The following is a 22,606-nucleotide window of genomic DNA, read 5'->3' as shown; positions in this document are numbered from 1 at the left end:
GGAATGGCTCAGTATGCTGTCTATCTGGGCTGAGTTTGAGAGACACTGCTAAAAGGTACTGCAAATAATCCCACCCACAGGCAGAGCCGTTTAACCTGCATTCATATTTCTGTAAAAAGGTGTTGCATATAGCATTGCAATATGTCTCAACTTATTCACACAAGGTGGAATGCCACCTCTCCGGCATACGCACTGCCTAGCACACCCTGCTGCACCATGTAGCGATGATATAACCACCCACATTTTCTATCACAATCTGATTATTATGGCTCTTGCTCAGTAAGTGGGAGGGCTTGGTTTTAGCTTCTACTCCGGCTGATGGGGACTGATATCTCCCATCTCTAAGGTGAGTGTCTAATAACTGGTCTAGTGAAGAATATTCTTCATTCCTTTTTTTGAGATAAAACACTGGAAGTCAGGAAGCCAGTGGGAACAGGGAGAAAGTATCCGATGCTACCTTAGTGGTTCAGGCAACTCAGAAGACAGAAATGGAGGCCCAAAAGAACACCCTGAAATGCATAGATTAGACAGAAAAAGCCCCAGAAGTCCTGGAACTTGGGACTGGAATCTCAGATGGTACCTCCCTTTCTTCCCATTCTACCCTCTGCAAGTGAACACATCACAAGGTAACATCGCCTTCAAATGGGTTCCCTCAATTAATGTGCTATTACAAGACTATCCCCATCTTTCTTGCAGGCCCCCTTTAAGTATTGAAAGGCTGCAATAAGGTCTCCCCACAGCCTTCTCTTCTCCAGGCTGAACAACCCCAACTCTCTCAGACTCCTATGAAGGAGAGGTGTTCCATCCCTCTGATCATTTTTGTGGCCCTCCTGTGGACCCGCTCCAACAGGTCCATGTCTCCCCTGTGCTGAGGATCCCAGAGATGGATGCAGTACTGCAGGTGGGGTCTCACCAGAGCAGAGCAGAGGGGGCAGAATCCCCTCCCTCAACCTGCTGGCCACACTTCTTGTGATGCAGCCCAGGATACGGTTGGCTCTCTGGGCTGTGAGAGCACATTGCCGGCTCATGTCCAGCTTTTCATCTACCCCCAAGTCCTTCTCCTCAGGGCTGCTCTCAATGATACCCTAAAAGCAGTTCATTTCTCTCTACTGATTAAAAAGGGAAAATGGTCTCCTGTGCCTATAGCTTGCCTTCGTAAATCCCACGTACACACTCCACTAATACCAATGAAGCTGCACAGCTATGAACAGGAAAAAAACCACTGTTGTAAGCTGGTCTTCACCTGTGACAAAGGTGACACTAGCTTTCACATAAAAACATCAACATAATGCCTTAATTAGTTTGTTTTAAAAAGGAAAAAAGATAACCCCTTTCCCATTCCATACCTCCTAGCAAAGAAATTGAATACTTGTAATAAACATACATTATGATGTGCTAGAAGGAACCTACAAGACTGTCATGTATCAATAGGTTTCCATCATCCTCCTAAGACAGCAAAAAATACTTGAGTTAGAAATATAGCATATTTCTTTTTTGTATGCACACATACAGACGCATTAAGGCAGAGGTGATAAAAACATGCTAGCCTGGGACTATAAACTATGAATAAAAATACTGTTGTCGTCAATTTAAAAAATTAGTCTTCAAAAAGATACTGAGAAGACAACGTAACACTGAGGGGGGAAAACAAAATGATGGGAGAATTTCTTTCCCCCAAAATCATTACCATTTTATCCCTTGGAACAAGAGAATTCTTTTGGTTTTGTACATTTTGGTTCCCTTATTTAATGAACGTTATTCATAAACTTTTTAGTCCTCTTCAGTTAAAATACCACCTCAGTACTCTATGCTAGTAAATTCCACCAACTGATGATAAAAAGCTAAAAAAGATTTACTTTAGACAGTTTTAAATACTGGCCCTCCTCTTTATGCGACTCCTTTTTCATTAGTGGAAAAAGTGAATAAAAGCATCAACCTTATTTTTCATTATACCAGAAACAACATTATTTTTCATTATAGTACAGATTTTATGCATCTCAGTCCTGTTCTTTTCATTACCCTTCTGTTCCCCAGCACAACTCTATGTGATGTTATGTCCTAGAAAATACTCCTTCCATTCACCTGAACATTTATGCTCTTGTTTGGGAGTTTTCAGTGGATACTGTACTCTTGTTAAATGCATCTTAGACAATAAACCTGTACTGTTGACACACTTCTCAATTTTCTGGGAACAAAGAATTAAAGAATGTTCAACAAAAAAATGTTAGTTCATCTTAATTACTCCATCTGATCCTAAGGTCACCTAAATCAAAAAAGATCTCATTAATCTGGAATTGATCAGAACTTCGACATTTTGATGTTTTATATTATGTTATTTGGCATCATGAGGCCTTATCATCAAAATTAACTGGATCTTCTGACATCATCCTCTTTATAGTTTTGACTAACACAAGAACTACCCTGCCAGTGCTTCATTCCACTTAATCTATAAAGTATTACCAACATCAAGGAACTAATGAGACACACACACAAATGCTATTTTTGCTAGCATAAGCTGTTTTCCATTAAAAGGTAACTGATACTCTCCACTTACTATTTTCACTTAAGAATCTCATCTGAAGGATCCTGTTCAAACCTTTTTGAAAAAGCCAATTTATCCTACCAGCTCATATAAGTATTTTTTCATTAACTTTCCAAGTTGTTGTTTTGGCTAAAAAGACATAACATATGCTAATATGTCCTCACCTCATTGCACTGAATCAGTTTTAAAAAAAATAAATAAATCTATTAGAGTATTAATCAGTTTGCAGAATGATCCATGCTTTTTATTCTGAAGTCCAAAGACTTCTGAAATTGCGTGATAAAATATATTCTTACCTCCCAGAGTCGAAGAATATCTTGAAAGCTAAATTCCCTTTTAAATCTGATAAGAAGCCATCGGAAGCAAAAATAAAGGTAGCCTGAGTCTTGAGATTCTAGGAATAAAAGTATTACACTTCATAAACACCAAATTTGGTTAAGACAACGCGGGGGGACACACGACAAACAACACACTTCACAGGTACAGAATCATATCACTGATTTTTAAGATGGTAGCCCCTTTTCAGAATCAAAGCTATTTGCTGAAGGAAGGCATATTTTTAAAATCAGTAGCAAGATGACCCTGTTTTTCAATAGAAATGGAGCAGTTATTGAAATCTTTTAGGCATTATTAATTCCCAAGTCCTGTATAATATTACTATTGAATTATGTTTAAAGACTGGTAAGGATATTAATGCACAGGGAATGCAGTAGGTTGTTTCAGTTATTGTGCGTGAATAATACACCTACCTAAATAACTGCAAAATCCACTGTCCAGTAAACGAAGCAAAGTACTCAGTTGAATTAGTTGTGTCTTCATACCTTGCATCTGTTCTTCAAAATTCTGATGCTGGATGGAATAAAATACTAGCACTGTCATTTTTATTAACTCAATGATAATTGAGATTTACAGCTATTTTTAATTTTAAAAAAGTTCTGTTACTGCAACAGTGGTTCTCATGGATATTTAAACTGTACTTCTATCTAATGAAATGTCTGCCTTTTACTGAAAGGTTTAACTAAAGCAGTGAACTGTGTTTCTTCAGTAACACTTTTGTATGTAATGAATGATATTTTAAACCAGCCTATGCTCTGTACCTCCAAGCAAACTAAAAAGATGACTTTTTTTTTTTTTTCATTCTCATACCAGTCATGTATGGTTTTGCCACATGCACAATTCATAAAAGCTTCAGTTTGTGGGAAGTCTAAATTGCATTTAACAAATGCCAAAAGGTAGGTATGACAGGGAACTGTTATCCTGAACAAAGTCCTGCTAGAGGACTCCTGATTAATACAAGTTTGGCTGTGATGGCTCTGACCCAAATTTGTCCGCATTGCACAGTAATAGTATCACAAACCCACCACAACCTGTGTCAATCAGAAAAAACATTGACTTCAAACATAAGATGATTGTTTTGAAAGAATTAAAAAAACACCAATGAAATTTATAAAATAGAATTAACCCCAAATGTTATCCATAGCTTATCTGTTTATGTGGGCTAAAAAAGCCTTATTTTACCATTTGATCCATGTACGATACAAAGCACCAAAAGGCATCTACTTCATTCTCCATAACATACAAGACAGGTGAAAGCAAGTCGCTCATCCCCTGGACATAACCTTGATAGATAAAAAGATAAAAAAAAAAGAGGCAAATAGGAATTTAGTTAAACTCAGCAGTTAAACAGTAATTTTTCAAGGGTGTTGAATGACTGAGTGAAATGAATGTTTGCATTCCAAGTTTGTACAGATACCATAATTTTCCAACTCAACCACCAGTAAAGACATTTTTGTATTAATACCAACCAACAATGAGCATATCTAACAAGATTTAGCAGCGGTTTCTGCCAATCTAAAGAGAACATAAAACAAACACATTGCTTTTGTAGTTGTTAAAATACATACAAACTGAGCTGACACCAGAATAGATTTTTAGTAAAAAAGTTCCCATTTAGAGCTCAAAAGCATATATTGATATTTTTAAGAAGATTAAATATATACCTTGCACCATCACAAATACCAACTCATATTTATTCTCCTCTCCATCTGCAATTGGTTGCTTTCTTTCATGCATTTAAAATCTTTTTATATCTTCCCACTTTTTTTTCCCTCCAACTGACTTTCAGTTCATTTTTTTCAAAGAGTTGAAAGAAGAGATGTTGAGTTTCAATCACAGGAAAACATATGGTGCAATAGCTTTTTATGAAGAAAATGTCACATTTAAAATTTCTTTTTTCTGGCACTGAATATGCTTTAAGGATTCCTGTATTTAGGTAAGTAGGAACTGTTCTGCTTGGATGGTATTTTAAATACACCAAAGCCTAAGACCATCTATGTAACCAAGGAGCCAACAACAAAGATGACTACTACCTATCCAACTGCAGAAGGAGATTATTAGAAAAGTATGGCTTGTGAGAAGCATGAAAGAAACACATATCCAGACCTGATTCAAGGAAGTGCCTTTAGGTTTCTGTGCCCAGAAATGGTGAATCAAGTTCACATGCCCTAAAAAGCACTCGCATACCTTGTAAGAAAAGCTTACATTTAACTGAAGAATAAAATGTCCATTTTTAGAGCATATCAGTTTTACAAATAGCTAGAAAATTTTAGTTGTATACAAAATATTTTCAAAATTTTATAACATTTTAATGCTTCTTCCAGCTTCCTTGTTTGTAATTAACAGCCCAATTAAGAAGAGTAGAGGACAAGGATTTTTAGAGCTCATTTTTCCCCCTTCTTTCTGACTCTTCCAACTACCTTACCACAGATGCTCAAGTCAGCTTATCCACTGCCCTATTGCTGCTGACCCCCCTAAGTAAGGGAGAACATAATTTATGTGTATGTCTATCATCAGTGGTTGGTTCAACATGACATTACATTTGGCTGTTAGACTCAAGCTTGGCCGATTCCATTTCTTAATGATGTAATTATAACTGAATAACTGAAAAGAGGATTGGAGTCAATGACTGAAAATATGGAGCAGGTGTGAGAAGAAAAATAGAACAAGGAACAGAAAACAGGTAAATAATTAAAAGGTCAAAAGAAAAAAGTTTTATTCCCTATACATTTAATACTATAGTCAATTAAAAATAAATGCAAAGAAAATTCTGTTTGATACAGTTTAAGCGTCTCTTAAAAATTAAAACCAGTTCCATTAATGCAGACTTGAGGAATTCATTCAGAAAAATGTTTTATTAACAGCTGTTCTGTCCCCTCCCCTATCTGGCAGTTTGTGGCATTATTCAGACCTCTCTGCCGTCAAAGGATTAAAAGCAGCATTGTACCAATGCTTGAGTAGCTTAGAAGCCTTGGACAGATACAGTGTCAAAGGTACTACATTTCCATTATTCTTGCTTGTTTACAAAACAGAAGACTTATCCACTGCATACATTTAAGCCATCTAAACAATGTTTTTAAGAGAGTGGGTGGTGAATGTGCTTTAATTTCACTTATATGTCACTGCACGTAAATACAGGTTGAAATGTGGAAAGACACGTGGAACAGAGCTACATGTTTAAACAGTCTCCATCAGTTTTAGTTTTCCTTTCTTTTTCAAGCCAAAGATCAAGTCTCTCTACGGACTTGACAGAAATGACAAAAGCTGACAAGTACTACCACCCCGCAGCAAGTTTACTAGCGATTAAAGATTCATTCCTACTTTTTGCCTTCAAAGTCTGGCACACAATGGGTTTTTAGAATCCCAACGCTTTTCTGAGACAGAATACCAAAAAAACCCACAAGTATACAACAGCCAAATGTCACGCCAGGCGTGGAGGGGGAACCAGATAGAAGTATCCCCCCCGCCTCCCTTCCAAGACAATTAACAGAAGCCAAGACTTAGACACCTTGTACACGCTGTGATTAAAGCAAGATGTTATACGCTCTTCCTTCTGCAACAGATGCATACACTAAAGTGTAATTTTTGACAGACTGTTAAGTGTACTCCTCAACAGCCAGCTTTTAAAGTATTCGTAAGAACACCCATGTTTACAAACAGCTGGTTCAGCATGCTGAGCTTTCATTACCGCAGTGGCAGCTGGTTTATCATTTTTATTGATATACATCAGTCTTAAAAATGGATATAACACTCAAGCTCCAAAGACCCAAACCCATTTAAAACTCTGTGAAGCAAACTTGCTTCAGTTCTAAGAAAAAAAAAAAAACAAAAAAAAAACAAAACCAACAGTAGCACTATGGTGAAGACAAACTGCCACTTAATTCCCAATCCCACCTCAGCTGATGAATTCAGATGCCTGTGATAAGCATCGGATAGAAGAGAGGAAGAAGCAGGATGAGAAATTGAACAGTTATCTACGTTATTAAAATATAAATCTTGACATTTACAAAAAGCATTGTATTCAATACAAGTTCAATTGTATTAACAGGCCTTAACATTAGCAAAGCTGCATATCAAAGCTTAACGTTAGCAAAGTTGCATATCAGAAACAAAAAAGGCTTTTGCATTCAGAGGAAAGAACTTACCTAAGTCAAAGTCATACATGCAATAGGTCATCAAAATATCATGAAGTAAAATCAATCCTGGATTATCTTCACCTTCGTAGAATTTATTTGTTCGATCTGTCCTGTTTACATCTTTTTCTAAGAGAACAGTCCAGATTTAAAAACATTTTCAAAACAAGTTCTATAAAGCCAGCATCAAATGAATTCAAAATGGTTTTAAGCTGATTTTTTCCTCAAACACTGTTGCAAAGCTTTGAAGTGTTTAAGACAACTGCATAACTGAATGTCATTTCAAAATAAAGAATATTTTACAAGAAAGAAAATCCTTCCCGTCTGCAATAAAAGGATGTGCTTATAAACAGATTTTAAAGCTTTTTGCCTTTTTTTTGTTAACACTTTTTATGGAAAAAATCCTGATTATAATTCAGTGAAGATGTTCTACACTTACAGGGATTAAGAACAATTTTATGCGAGTTAGCTATGCAATGCCATTTATGAATACGTACGCGATCCAGCATAAACCACAGTAGGAAAGTTACCACATGATCAGCTCAAAGACACTGTGATAGTTCAGGACAGCATGTTTATAAATCCTGTTTCACAAGCTCTGGGGCCCCCAACATAAGGAGTACATGGACCTGTTGAAGAGGGTCCAGAGGAGGGCCACAAAGATGATCAGGGGGCTGGAGCACCTCTCCTATGAGGACAGGCTGAGAGAGTTGGGCTTGTTCAGCCTGGAGAAAAAAAGGCTCTGGGAAGACCTTATAGCAGCCTTCCAGTCCCTGAAGGGGACCTACAAGAAAGCTGGAGATGGACTTTTTACAAGAGAGCATAGAGACAGGATATGGGGTAATGGCTACAAACTGAAAGAGGGTAGATTTAGATTAGATATAAGGAAGAAGTTCTTTACTATGAGGGTGGTGAGGCACTGGAACAGGTTGCCCAGAGAAGTTGTGGATGCCCCATCCCTGGAAATGTTCAAGGCCAGGCTGGATGGGGCCTTGAGCAACCCGGTCTAGTGGCAGGTGTCTCTGCCCATGGCAGTGGGGTTGGAACCATATGATCTTTAAGGTCCCTCTGAACCCAAACCATTCTGTGATTCTATGTTCCTCTAACTCAGCGAGCTGAAACTACCTGTTTCATCAGGCGGTTTTCATGCCTCAAACACACCAAGCACACAGCATACTCTTTAATAATGTGAAATTCAAGGTTGATGTATTGAAATAAGCATAATTGAGTGCACTATAATAAAAGGAGTGTTTTGTAGTTTTGGATCTATTTTACAATGTAAGCTTAATATTGTCATTTACATGTCAAACACTTAAAAAGGAACAGAACTGCTTCAACGGAAACAAAACTTCGGCCTTTTTTGAACTCCGAATATTTTTTTTTTCCTGTTAACACACACACACAAAACACACACTCTCTAAAAAGGTAGTTTACTAATCTACTAAGATTAGACTTTCTCAACCCCTTCAGTATGCCTGTTGAGTAACTGGCTGAAAGAAGTTTAGTCCATGTCTCAGAATAACAGAAAATCTTACCCTGTCTCCTGAAATAATTATTTAGTAATCCTGAACGTTGGTGCCCAAATCTCACTACCAAAGAGAACTGAGGATACAAACTGCTAATAGTCAGTAGAACTTAATGAAATTTTAAAAAGTAGGTATACAACCCCACAAGTCAGAATGCACATATACAAATCCCTGTAAGAAATTCTAAAATATAAACAGACATGTTTTCACATTCTTATTGTATGTCATTATTTTAATGACAGTCCCAGTAAAATTACATCATGAAATAACATGAAATAAATAGCCTTTTGTTATTAAGGAAGTTAAAAAAAATCCAGCCATTCTGTAAAGCTCTGAATTACTCTGGTTAAGAAAGTTTTCGTATGAAGTATATAACAAAGTTTAGTGAGCTCTGAAAACAGCAACATGTTAGTTTTTAGTGTCTCTTCATACAGGTTACTCAAAGGGTTACATTTTTCCAACTTCATATTGAACTGTAAAAAGTGTGTGAATTTGTGCAGTTAGGTACGTTTCTAAATTGAAATTTACCTATAAGACTCCGGTAATCTCTTAATCTTGAATTTCGTTTTTCCTGTTCCTCACTGACAGATTTCCACTGCAGTTTCATCCTGAAATATTCATCCCTGAAGAAGAAAGATAATTGTGAAACCAAAACATGCTCAATTATTACACTTCTTTTCTCTTTTTTATTTAAGCATTCATTCATTCCCTTTGTTCTTTGGCATAAATGGGAAAACAACACCCTGTTTATATAATACTTTTACTTTAATACAACACTAATTTTTAAGAAAGTCTCACACATTTCTTTGCATTCAACCATCTTTAGCAGCTGCCTTTCAAGTTTGCAAAAAGCCTTCTACATCACTATATGCTATCAGAAAAAAACAGCTTTTAAATTTATTTTGTAACAAAAACCCCACTGTACTCACGTTTTCCTTTTTTGCAGATTTGCTCTCTCTTCTTTAGTGCTATTCCAAGGAAAATACCCCAAAAGAAATTTCCATGCCTCTTTTCTTAAACTATGGCAGAGACCCTAGGGAAAAATGGATATGAAACATTAACAAAAACACTATTTTGCTTTTGTGAGGAAACGTTCCTATAGTGATACAACATTTCTTAAAGTAACAACTTAAAGAGAATTTTTATAATTGCAGACAAATCTTATCCGCTAACTAGGTATCACACTTGGAGGAAACAGGAGGAAGAGAATATGATTAAGCAGAAAACTGAAGCAGCACTGGATGCATCCTTAGAAGATAAAGAAACTTTACAAAAGATTATTTCTACCTATATTTTTGCTTCACTGCTGGAAATAAAAACCTTACAGGCATCACAGACTTCAAGAAGCAAATAAAGTACCTTTAAAATTTATATATTTAAACATCATGCTGCTTAACTGCCAAACTTCTGGTCTCCCCACAAACTGATCTTGAGGACTAGACTTCCATTTATTTATTTATTTATTTATTTAAACAAATATTTTCATCTAACAAGACATGGCCAACATGCAGATGAATATTCCAAGCAATCAAAAATACTAGTGTCCACTCAAGGACACTGTTTGTCAGAAATCTTTCCAAGTAATGCTCATCATTTGTAGATGACAAAAATGTACTAGCTGAATCATATCCTTACTCCCATCCAAAGAGTTTCTTGCAACTCCTGCAATATAGTCATGAGAATGAGGCACATTTGGTATCAGACTCCCCAGTCTACCAGTCCAAGGCCAGCTTGATTCCTCACTACATTTCTTCATTTACCATTAGATTAAGGCAAGAAAGATGGTGCAGCAAATCACATCAACTACTGCAAAAACAAATAGCAACTGGAGCTTTTCCAGTAACAGGAAAGAAGTTTAAGAGAGGCATTTTAACTTTTTTCTTTTTTCTTTAAAGAGGATCTGCACTTAATGTACTGGAAGTTATTGGGATCTTGAGTCATAAATAAAATTGAGCACTTACTCCAATGGCAATGGACAACAGAGATGACAGGGAAATGGCCTACTAGAAGAAAAAGTTTCTAGTAATTCTCATGATTGCAGAAGGGTCCTTAACTGGGCATCTCAGGCACAGGTATATTAAAGAACAGTCACAGAAACTGAAAAGGGCCTCAGTTTCACTCTACCCCCTTCACGGTATATTACTTAATATGTATAAGTCTTTAAAAAACTGTAATATCAATGTCATCACTCTCTACTTCTGCTCAAACTCCAAGAATGCAAGACTGCATGCTTACAAACACGCATCAACAGGTGCACAAAGAATGCATTAAGGCAGCTGGATTCCCACCAAAAAAAGAGAAATACTAAAGTAACATTAGGTAGAATGGCTACAGGACATAACTAAAGTTTTCAAAATTTCCACCACTGAGACTGAATTCACATTCATATTGCAAAAACCCTCAGTTCAATAATAAATATTAGGAAAAGTGTTTACAAAAGTGTTTAGGACTGCTCATATGGTGAGGACCAAATCCAGGCAAACTGCTGGACAAAAAAGGGAAAGAATTTCTTCCTTTGTTGGAGAAAGAAATAAAACACCCTCAAAAAGAAAAGAATAAGCCCAATATCCTAACAAATTAAGCACTGGTGTTTTCCTGAAAGGCACTTTGATTTCTCTTCTTTATCACTTAAGCCTTTCTGTTTTCAACTCATTCACTTTAGCCAGCCACCACAAGATCTCTCTCCTTGTAGAGCGTTTTGTATGGTTGCAAGACTGTTGAGGTATTTGAGTAGCAAGAAATCATGCTTTATGAAGTCTCTCTGACAATACTGACTGGCTCAGGCTCAAAGTCCTGCATGTAGCATTACAAATATAATGAAAACAGCATAACCATGGTTTGGGAAGGAAAGAAAAAGGGGCCAGAAGCAAGCTGCAGGTCTTGCTGACTTTAGAAAAACAAGTTACCCCTTTGAATATCAATTGCTTTATGTAGTCGACATTTAAAATTCTTCCTTCAGAATCCATATTCTTAGCCCATTCTTCAGCTGACACAGGTTCTCTTCGACTAACTTCAGGCTGTTTTCCTAGATCGATCTGAAACACACACAAATAAGTTACATGAATCCCACTGAAGTGCTTCGGCAGTTTTAAACAACTGCACAAATAGTACTAAGCTTGCCAGTTTCTTATATTCAGTGCAACTATATTTTCACATGTGCATACCTCAGTTAGCAACTCTAAGGGCCTAAGGCAAGTAGTGTGGACCAACACAAGCAGATCTTTAGAGCAAGACACTCTGTGCTAAGGACATGGGTAAACATGTTAATATTTCAGATTTTGGAGGAGGATGTATGCGTGTGTTTTAAGTAACCTTCTATCCCCACAGACACCTCTGAACTAACTTCCCGTAGACTAAAAGCCTCTATGCAACTGGAAATGTATTAGGTATGTGCAACACAGCAAACAAGGTCAATAGGGAGCTTCACTTCAAAACCACATTCCTGATATTCACTAGCACATCTTAAGAGAGAACTGAAGAATTACTCGGGCTCAGAGGTGTTATGCCCACACAGACTGCACAGTATGACCAAAAGATCAGTTTAAGTACACTGCCCCTTAAAAAAAAACAACACAACAAAACAACCCAAAGACTATATGTGCTTTCAGAACTCCTAACACCCACCAAAGTTTCACAGTTTGTGGTTAGCCTCTCTCAGTTCCCAAATTGCACATTTAAGCACAACAGAATTCAGCAGACAGTAATTCCTTACTTTCTAAAAATATTTTGATGATGGCAACCACCGAGTCAATTTGTGTTTCAACTCTTTAGAAGTCTAAGGCATTTGCCAGATTAAGACATATAGCTCAGTATTATTTTTAATACGTAGCATTCATTATACTTTTTCCTCATTGATAAATTGAGTAAGTGCTAGGCAACAAGTTCTTAGAATTACATAGTTCATACAGCTACCGCTAAGTTATTAACACTATTTTGAACTCAAGAAAAAAAAAAAAAAAAAACACTTTCAAAACAGTTTAACACTCTAAAAACATGAGAGCTGCTTAAATAGTAATCACAAGCATTTAAAAATAAACCTTTTCTACCAACCTGTAAAAGACACCAACAGGAGCCCACACAAATTACAAGTTCATTCTAACTTTGGTTCAAGTCATACATAAATTTGTACATTGTAGACATTAATCATCCAATTAAATACTTCATTTTCATCTCCTCATCCCTCTTAAACTGAAATGTTAAAGTGATTAGCCAAGAAAGTTGGTTATTAACCTGTATACCCCAATTTTACTTAACATAGCTCTGTCTGAACACAGAGGAAACACTAAACATGAAATGGGTCACTTTTCAAGGCAGTGACTGTAAGATAACAATAATCTTCATTTCAGTAGTGACAAACCTTCTTTCCAAGCAAAACTCCTATTTGCAGGCATAAAAATTACATATTCTAGAAGTAGCTGATAATGATCTTACTCTTGTGAATAATTGGTAGGGCAGCATAGGCCACAATCACCAAGCATGAACAGTATAACTCACCAACCTTCACGTCCTACCATTCCTTTAAAGGTGTGCATAAAAAGAATCTATGCATCTGTATTATATTCATTTACACACTCACTCGTGTAATGACTTCAAATCCTGGTTCTTCCTGCTGATTTATCTTTAGCCCTGGAATAGCATCATTGAGAAAGTCTGCCATTTCTGATGGTGGTCGCCTTTGACTTGATGGGTCACTTGAACGGAAGCTGTCAAAAATATAGTTTGTGACTTTGGAAAATCTTCCCATTGTTACTGTGTATGGATCTTTCTTCAATTTCTGTGTTATAACAAGGAAAATAAGTAAAATACAAAAAAACTCAGATTATTTGGAATTCTTGTACTCAAAGAAAGCAAAACAACAGGAAGAGCATTGTAGGTCTCAAAGTTATTGAAGTTTCATGTATCAGTAGTATCATACAGTACAGTCATTACACGATTAAAAAAAAAAAGAGATCTTAATACTTAAGATAATACTACTGATTGATTTGAAAGACTGGATAGCAGTGTGCTCAGTAAGCCTGACCTACATATAAAAGTGAATCAGATCTACTGTTTACTTTCCAGTGATTAATGTCACAAAACGTCTGTCTTATGCCTAGCTTCTCTACCTTCATAGAGAAAACACATCTTGAATTATCATCGACTCTGCTAGGAATCTCACACAAAACTTGATTTGACAACTAAGTCCAGAAACTAATGTAATTCACTCATGGAAATTTTCTTTAATTAAACAAATCAGTGGGTCAAAACTCTGGCCTCATTCAAGTCACTGGAAATTTTGCTGCTGACTTTCACAAGTCCACAAATCCCACCAAATGATAAGCAGTTTTAACATAACAAAAAAACTCAAAACAAAACCAAAAAAACAAACAACAACAAAAAAAACCCAAAACCTCTCTTAGGCAACACTGTGCTGTTTGCTGCTGTATTTCCAGCATCCCTTCAAAACTGTCAGAAAATATTAAGGAGAAGAATATTTAGTCAAGGGAAATTTAGAAAATTCTAATTAATATATTTCGGTAACTCCTAACATTTTTTCCTCCTTCACCTTTCTAAAGCTATCTGTACCTAAATGTATAGAATCACAGATAACACTAACTTGAATAGGTTTGAAATAGTACCACAGAGAAGTTAAGAAATTATTAGAACATAGAAAACAACTTGTAAGTAAGTGTAATTTCTATAGTAAGCATTTGTTTTAGGATACAATCAATACTTCTACAATGGCAATGCTTCAAGGAATATTTGTGTGACATGGCAAGGTGGGTTTTTTATAATAAATGTCTTCAGAACAAAAAATTCAAGGATAACGCATACTTGTAATAAGCCATATGATGGTTCATCAAAGAGATTTTCAAAAGACTGAGACAGAGACTTGTTCTGAGAATTCACAAGAAGAATCCGTTTATCCTGTGGAGATCTGCAATAAAATTAAAAAAGGGTTTCTATAAGTACAACCAGTTCTTCCTGAACATGTTTTTATAACATTTACTGTTTTTTGAAGTCACATTTCAGGTTTTGTGCAAAGAAAGCAGGTTTGATGCAAGATCACTCAGTTCTTGGCACAAGTTCACAAGCTAACACACTACAAAACAGGACTTTCATTTTTCACAAGACTAGTCATCATCATATTCATTCTGAATTGTACTCTTTCATTCTTTGAAAAATCACGATGCTTTTGAGAAATTTTTGAGAAATTACTCTGGAAGATAACTTTTGTCACCCACATGTAAGCAAAGTTTCCTATATTTGACAACAGACCAAAAAAAGAGGTGACATGGGAAAGGAAATTTAGTGAGAGACAGTCAGCCTCAACACATATATGCTGAAACTCCTTTAAAGTAACAGAGGACGTGAAAAAGAGCCCATGTCATCATATACAGTTAAGGAATTCTTTCTACCAGCTAGTAAATCTTATATTAAGGCACCCCGTATAACATTCCATAAAGGAATACAAACTGCTTTTCAATGTATGAAAGCACATCAACGAATTTCTAACCAACAGTATTACAACAGCTACTGTTAGAATAATTCTAAGATTCATACTGATAGGAGCTTAAAAAACACCACAGCCACTGTATTGTGAAACAGAACCATCTCAGTACAGCCCTGCAAATGTGCTTCTGTGTAGACTCCAAAAGCCAAAGGAACACAAACCCAATTTAGCCTAATTCACTGTATTTGTACACTCTTGTTCTTCAAGATAACATTTACTTCTCCAACAGGCTTGCACAGGCAGATGAAAATGGTAACAACAAAGACAGTGGAACCACGCTGCTCCTAGTATTTAATCTGTTCTTTTGCTCTCACCCCTCCCCCCCAACATCCTATTTTCTCCCCTCCTCCAGCACAGATACCCCATCCATTCATTAACCAGCTCCTGAATCACCAATTCACAGTTCAATATGCGACTGAGGAGAGAACAGCTCAGAAGCCAGGCTGACGTTCAAGCCTCGGAGTTGGTAGCCAGGCAGAGGAAAGCCAAGCACTTTGCCATCTGACTCTAATCCATCACAGAGACTTGCATTTATAAAATACCTCTCTATTGCTCTCTCCCAAAGTTTAAATCCACTATTTTTAGTCTTTGAAAGAAAAATTACTTTTATTTTTATTACTACCTGCATCATTTACCATGTTATTAAAGTCAAAGATAAGAACTTTAATAAGCCTTATCTCTCTCCCATTCCAACAGTACAGGACACTGTTAACACTGACGGATATGAAATGCAACAAGAGATCTCATTTTGAGACAGCCAGACACCACAGTCATAGTCCTGAGGCAACAGTTAATGAAGCTCAACTGGCTTTTGCTAAAAAGCAGCAAAGGAGCAAAGGCTGAGTCATGTATTATGCTTTCCTCAACTAAAAGAAGGAAAACTTGGTACCATATCTCCATTTTAATTAAACATTCTCTCTGGACAGCCAGTTGGGTATCAATAGCTACTTGGGTAATGTTCAAAACAAATTTGTGAGCTAGACACTTTATTAAACATTTACTCATAACACTGCAAGTTAGAAAATGTCATCCGTACATGCGGTGTTTTCTCAATGTTAGACTGGTATCACCAAATGAGGAAGCACGTAATCTTCAAAGCAACAAATTACAAATGTTTTGTTCAAGTTTAGTCACTTCACACACACAGATTTCAGCAATGGCGTGACATTTTATAAGGAATAGTGTTAGAGAAGGACAAAAACTTTTGAGGTAATAGGAAGAGAGGAAGAAAATACCTATGACAGAAAGATATTTTAGAGAAAAGCTAAACTTTCTGCCTTAACATCAATATCCCATATATTATAAACTAGAGTTTGGGATAACAAGTGATTATGCTGCCAAGTATTTGCTTATGGCATCCAGAAAGCTGAGTAAACATCACTTCCTAAAAGAGGTTGTGAAGTTAGATATATCAGGTCTTAAAGCATAAATAACCATTAGGAAACAAGAGAGACTGAAAGGAAACAAACTGAAGCCTGCCATTTCCACAAGTTGTGTTGTATTTGTTCTTTTTGCTTTCCTAAAAAAAAAAAAAAAAAAAAAATCATAATTCACAACTAGATGACAGAAAATAATTTGGTGCCAGAAGCAGAACTTAACTGGAAGGGAGGAATCTAAGTAAGAAAACGAAAACTGGAAGTTCCTGCTCAGCTCAATGCTTAACTTCATTCAAATTTAATTTCCATAGCTGCCTCGTCTTTCTGCTTTAAAGTTCCCTAAGTATCAGCTGTTGCATTCATCAACGCTTAGAACCATTCCAGGTGGCAATACTAAGCAGCTCAGCACGTCCTGAATGCTTGAACATCACCTCAAGTTTCCTTGTCTTACCTTAGCAGGGCACTCCGTCTGAGAAGCGTTCCTGGACACCCCAGCGCACAGCTGCTGGGTCAGACGGCACAAGCCCTACGCCACTGCCTTCTTTTAAAATCAGACACATGAGGACACAGCTGCCTCTCTTCATACAGTTTCTTCCCCACCTGACAGCTACTGTTTTGCACTGTCCCAAGAGCAATGTCCACATCACCTGGCAAGAGGCTACAAAGGACAAGAACTAAGAATCCACTGGGTCAAATAAAGGCAGAATGGTACGCACCCACTCATTCACTGCCGACTACCTGAAAGAGATGGTGTTTGAAACAGGAACCAAAAATCACTACCTGTTTCATTTTCATTCAGTGACTCACCAATAAGCATTAATTTTATATAGCAATGTGGAGTATAATTTTTTGCAGTACATGACTCAATGAAACTGGAAATAATGCCTGTTAGTAACACAAACTGTCTAACATTATATGCAGTAATAAACTGACAACCAAATCCTGGACAGACCCTAGATGTCTGACTTATAGGAGCTTAGGTGTCCAACTTCATAAAATGATTTAAGGTATTCCGGTATGTTAAGTTTAGATTCCTGTTGTTTTAAAAACATTCAACCATGAAGTCAAAAGATAGAAAAAACTTCCTGAATATGAAAAGACAAAATAACTTGTTACATAGCAAAGCAGTGTCTTGTAAATATTTTATGCCTTTGAGCAAAGAATATTAAATACAAAATCAGCTTAGTCCCAGTGTCTCAACATTAAATACATGGTACTCCACGAAAATTAATGCAAGTATAAGTACAGATCTGTAGTTGTAGTACTGCATTTCAATTATCAACTTTTCTGTTGCTTATTGCTTTTTATGTATAGGTATACACACATATATATTCAAATAATAAGCTCTTTAAATAGTGGCAATTAAAAAAATCCAGCAGCATCAACTTATACTTATTAGTTTTAAATCGCTTTTGTTAAAGCCTCAAATGGACTAACTGGAAAGAAGGCATAAGGGAAAACCTTCATCTAAAATTTTAAAGTTTCTGGTTGATAGTTAACCACAAGAACAAAGTTCTGATTAAGTCAACACAAACCAGTTTGCTACACTGTCAAATGTACTCACTAGGCCTACCTAAAACTTGGTCCTGTTCATTAAATACATGTTATGGGAGTTTGTTAGAAAATTTGAAATATATTGCCACACTACACAAGCAACAGACCACATAGAGAGAGTATAAAGCTTTCAGCAACTCACCATACAACACAGGTGGTTTTCCAGTGTTTGCTACATAGGTTGCCTCAAAAACCTGCCCTAGCCTACCAGCAACTGGTCAGAAAATATCCACACATAAGTAAACGCAGAGCAGTATGCTCAAAAAGGAACAATTTCCTTGAGGGAAAGGGGAGGGAGGCGGGGGGATGGCAGGATGACAATATTCCCCTGCACCTGCAGTAGTGAAATTAGGAAACAAAATGAAAGGAGGTTTAAGGAAGAACTCAAAGGGAACCTGGAGGAAAAAACTTGGGATTTAAGATGAAGCTGTCATCCAGGATTTCCTAATTTACAGTTCTGCAGAAAATATTCTTACTTACAGCTTTATCTTGTCCCCATAATAGCCTCTCCTTCAGTCTTCTTGAATTTTCCCCTCAGAAAGCTCGCATACAATGCTACAGCCAGGTCCATTTCACCAGCTGGTCACACTGACCATGCTACCTTCTCCAAGCAGCTGACAACTTCTGATTATCATAGACTCCAACACCACATCTTGACACTGTCAAAGCCTTTCACAAATCAGTTCAATGAATATACAGCCCTCCTGTCCTACTGGCTTGCTCTCCAGTCTGACAGTATTACTCGGCAACAGCCTTCCCTACTTGTCGAAGGCAACTCTGACCCCATTGATGCTACCAACGTGAAAAAAAAGAGCCCTCTATAAGGATTCCCACAGCCATTTCACTATCCACCTTCAACTCTGTCATCAGAATATTATGTTGCAAGTGATGATAACAAAACACTTGAAAACAGAATACCTGTTACACTGATGTTACCCCTGTTACAGGTGTACCTGTTACACTTCATTGTTTCTTCATACTCTACCTACTCTTATTACCCTGTTGCCTTCTTAAATTATGCTTATGCCTACATGGTGAGAGCATGTATTTTATTCTGCATTTATGCTATGCCAATCAAAAAGGCTTTTATCCAAGTGAAAAACATGGAGGTAACACAATATAAACACACAACAAAACCCAAGTATTTAACACCATGATAGGGTCTAACTATGTTTACATTCACAAAGTTGATTTGAACAATAAAGATCAAGTGTGAAACACTCCCCACAGCAAGAAATCACAGGGGAACAGAATTCTGGGGGAAAGCTTTTATATATAAATTGATTTAGTTGACAGTATTATAAGTTACCTCACACACTGATGTCAATACTCAGATATTTCACATAAAGTAGATCTCAAATTTTAACACAAATTATCCCATTTAATAGAAGTGAATCATGGGAAAGGATTTAACTTTACATGGAGTGTTCATGAAAAGCTTCTGTACCCACTAGAGGGAGCTACTGAGGTATTACGGAGCTAGTAACACTTCAACAGGTTCTAAACCAGTTCATAAACTGATCCAACAATTTTAAAACTTCAGCATACATTCCAAATGCGTATGTGAAATTATAGTTTCAGTCACCTTGAAAATTGATTCCACTAATAAAAAAGGAAACAAAATATACATCAGTAAGCATTAATCTGAAATTCATTACAGAATTAAAAAATAAACCAATAATCCATATTTTAAATCGGAAATGAGTTGTCTGATACTTACTCATTCAGCACAACATGCTTTTCAAGGCATTTAATCAATAGTTTGCTATCTCCATGATGAAAGTGAAGAGCTGGAAGCTTCACATCATCCTTCAGACAGAACACCAAATAAGACCATCCCATGCCTTCTTTGTTTTGTTTGATTGATTTCAGATCTGTCAAACTGAACAGGAACGACCACTTGCTTTCTCCATTTGCATGAGTCGTAGCATCTTAAAAACAAAATTACCACATGATTTTAGTTTGAATTCCAGTGTTAGCAATTACAAATGCATTGCATCTGTCACTGTTCCTAAAAACAAACCCAAAACAGCATTGGTTCTGATAATAAAATGTGTACCGTAACTACTGTAACTGCTATTTCTGGATTTCTCTTTGTGCCTCCTTGTCTTCTACAGACTTCTAAAATAATGAGCATGTCCATCAGACTGCTCCCCTAAAGCTGTGCCTACAGTTTATAACAGTGATCCAGCAGTTAAATGTACAACTGCTGTATCAAATTCCAGCAGCAAGCTGAATCTCACCAGCATCACCACCAGGTAGTACTACTTACTCAAACTACATGCGATATACATTACGATACTGTATGCTATATATTGCGCACAGTATTTGCTACGTGTTGTAAGGCTGCTACCAAAATAAGGGAGAAGGAATTGAAAATCTCCCCACCCATCCCTCTCTCCCATACTGTGCAAGCATCTATACACTCTGCACGAGACTGTATGCAGAGAGGATGGATTAAATTTTACTTTACCAGAGGAAGCAAAATTGCCAGCACGCCTGGACAGAATCTGGCACACCCCCTGGCCTGTCCCCATCAAATTACAGCAACTGGAAATAAGCAAGAAGTGGCAAAGAGCATAATCCAAGTCAGTAGTGCTCACTGACACTCACTTTGGATGAAGATGTACTCTGACGCCTGAAGATGAAAAATCAATACAAACCAGTGACGTAATAAACCATCCTTTACCTGACAGAGATGCTGTTTTTCGCTTTATATTGTGCTAGCACTAAAAGCTCCTCTCAAACCCAGTATTCTAGGAGCAAGGACTGTGCTTTACCCAAAAACATTCATAACCCTAAGTCCAAACCCTGCACTCATACATGACATAGATGATGTTTAAAACCATCACAGACTTAGTGAAACAAGCACAACGGTCCCCAGTTATAGGCTGAGAAATGATACAGGGAAAACAAGTAGTATAAAGAAAAATACTACAGGAGAATGAGAGAAAAAAAAATTACTTTCTCCCCCAGGCTTTTTTTGACAACATACCTACTGAGACACTATAACAAAAATGATGGAGCTATAACATTATTTTGCCAAAGTAAAAAAGACCCTATAAAAAGACTCATGTACCACATAACTGTACATTCCACTTCCCCCTGCTGTTGCAGTAAGGAAAGGCATTTGAGTAGTAAACCACTTATTTTTTCATTTTCCTTTCTAACATGACATCTAGTTCAAATTCCATTTGTTTGAAAGAATGCAAGAGCCCAATGCAGATAAAACTGCTACATCATCTAACGATCGTCACAGCAAGAAGTTAGATTTAACATTTATTTTCAATACAATTCTCTAGCAATTTAAAGAAAAAATTAGATTGAAAACAGATGGCATCTATTCCATTGTGAATTTTTTCCCACATCCAGAGATTCACCTCTTACCACAAACGACTCCCAGCTTTTCAATTCTTAATAAAATCCATTTTACTGTATGTAAAAAGCAATTCTTCGGTTACAAGTTACCATAAAGAAAAAACAAAACAACCCACACTTATTTTTTAAGTACCTCCATTTGAATGAGGCTTCTTTTTAAAAGAGACTGTGGTGACCATGTCCCATTCTGCTTCATAACTACTTGGACGGTCTGCTCCTCGGGAACATTTTTCTTTAGGAGTTTGAGTCCACTCTACAACAGAACTGGAATCCTGAGGGGGGGAAAAAAGCGACTATCAAAAAACACAAGGCGTGAAAATTGAGCTAGTTTCTCAGATTCAACAAGAAGAATAAGCATCTTCATTTTCACAGATTAAAAGAATCTGTAGTATTCAAATCCTAAGAACCATGATACAGTTCAACACAGGAAATTTAGACTTATGACTAAGACTAACTAAGAAAAGAGGTTTTACTTAAATTCAACATGGTACTAAAATATCCTAGCCTCTCTTCCAGACTGCCAATATAACAAACTTTTTATTTAAATGTAAAACTTAAATCTTTTTCCTTTAGTCACTTCCTCTTAATTCTGCTTAAATGCCATATATCACTGGATCTTGGAACCTCCATAGACTTCTATTTTTATTTTGCATTAGAACAGTACCTTTCTGTTTTGAGTCTACTTATGAAGAGTGAATCACCAGACTACAACATACTAGATGCAGGGGGACTGGTGACCATGATACGCTGATTTGGTCTTTACTACAGACAGTCCCCCTCTATTTTATAGATGAACCAAGTAAAAACTAAATACAGTCACCTACACATGTATCCCAATAACCTGAACTGGGCTGCAGTCCACAAATATGATTCCTACATGTAGCTATTAACACCAACAATAGTCACAGAAATAGATTTTGCTTCCATTTATGAGAACATCTATGCATAAGTTAACACAAAATAAAATCTCTGGAGAAACAGAATGAAGAACACTGATAACTAACAAACATACCTTTCCAGCACAGAGGATATTAGAAGTATCTAAAGTATCATCCAGTGGTCTCCAGTCTACTATTACTTCATTTTCCTACAATACACACAACCATAAAAGAAAAAATTCAACACTACACAACAAAGTACATATTGCTATTTATTCATGGTATGATTATGGTACAACTTACACACATATACATAAATGATGCAATGTCAAACATTACGTGATGTTTGTTCATTTACAAAATCCTATACTTAAGAAGACATTTAAGATT

The 22,606-nt window shown here is 36.6% G+C and overlaps 1 protein-coding gene across 1 annotated transcript in view; it reads right to left on the bottom strand.

Annotated features, from left to right (window-relative positions):
• Positions 1 to 22,606, bottom strand: part of TBC1D15 (TBC1 domain family member 15) — a 36,932-nt gene that overhangs the window by 3,447 nt on the left and 10,879 nt on the right. Inside the window, exons 3-14 of the mRNA XM_087767961.1 lie at positions 22,351 to 22,425; positions 21,472 to 21,610; positions 19,681 to 19,891; positions 14,352 to 14,454; positions 13,114 to 13,311; positions 11,444 to 11,572; positions 9,467 to 9,570; positions 9,066 to 9,160; positions 7,024 to 7,140; positions 4,061 to 4,161; positions 3,292 to 3,391; positions 2,839 to 2,936 (exon numbers count right to left, since the gene is read on the bottom strand). Coding sequence (XP_087624087.1) covers positions 2,839 to 2,936; positions 3,292 to 3,391; positions 4,061 to 4,161; positions 7,024 to 7,140; positions 9,066 to 9,160; positions 9,467 to 9,570; positions 11,444 to 11,572; positions 13,114 to 13,311; positions 14,352 to 14,454; positions 19,681 to 19,891; positions 21,472 to 21,610; positions 22,351 to 22,425 — 1,470 coding nt within the window. The remainder of the gene's footprint in view (positions 1 to 2,838; positions 2,937 to 3,291; positions 3,392 to 4,060; positions 4,162 to 7,023; positions 7,141 to 9,065; positions 9,161 to 9,466; positions 9,571 to 11,443; positions 11,573 to 13,113; positions 13,312 to 14,351; positions 14,455 to 19,680; positions 19,892 to 21,471; positions 21,611 to 22,350; positions 22,426 to 22,606) is intronic.

This window comes from Nipponia nippon, unplaced genomic scaffold (assembly GCF_047370975.1).
Source record: "Nipponia nippon isolate SJK-2023a ecotype South Korea unplaced genomic scaffold, ASM4737097v1 scaffold_3, whole genome shotgun sequence".
Lineage (NCBI taxonomy): Eukaryota > Metazoa > Chordata > Aves > Pelecaniformes > Threskiornithidae > Nipponia > Nipponia nippon.
Note: the sequence above shows the minus strand (reverse complement) of the source record. Positions and strands in the feature narration are given on the sequence as shown.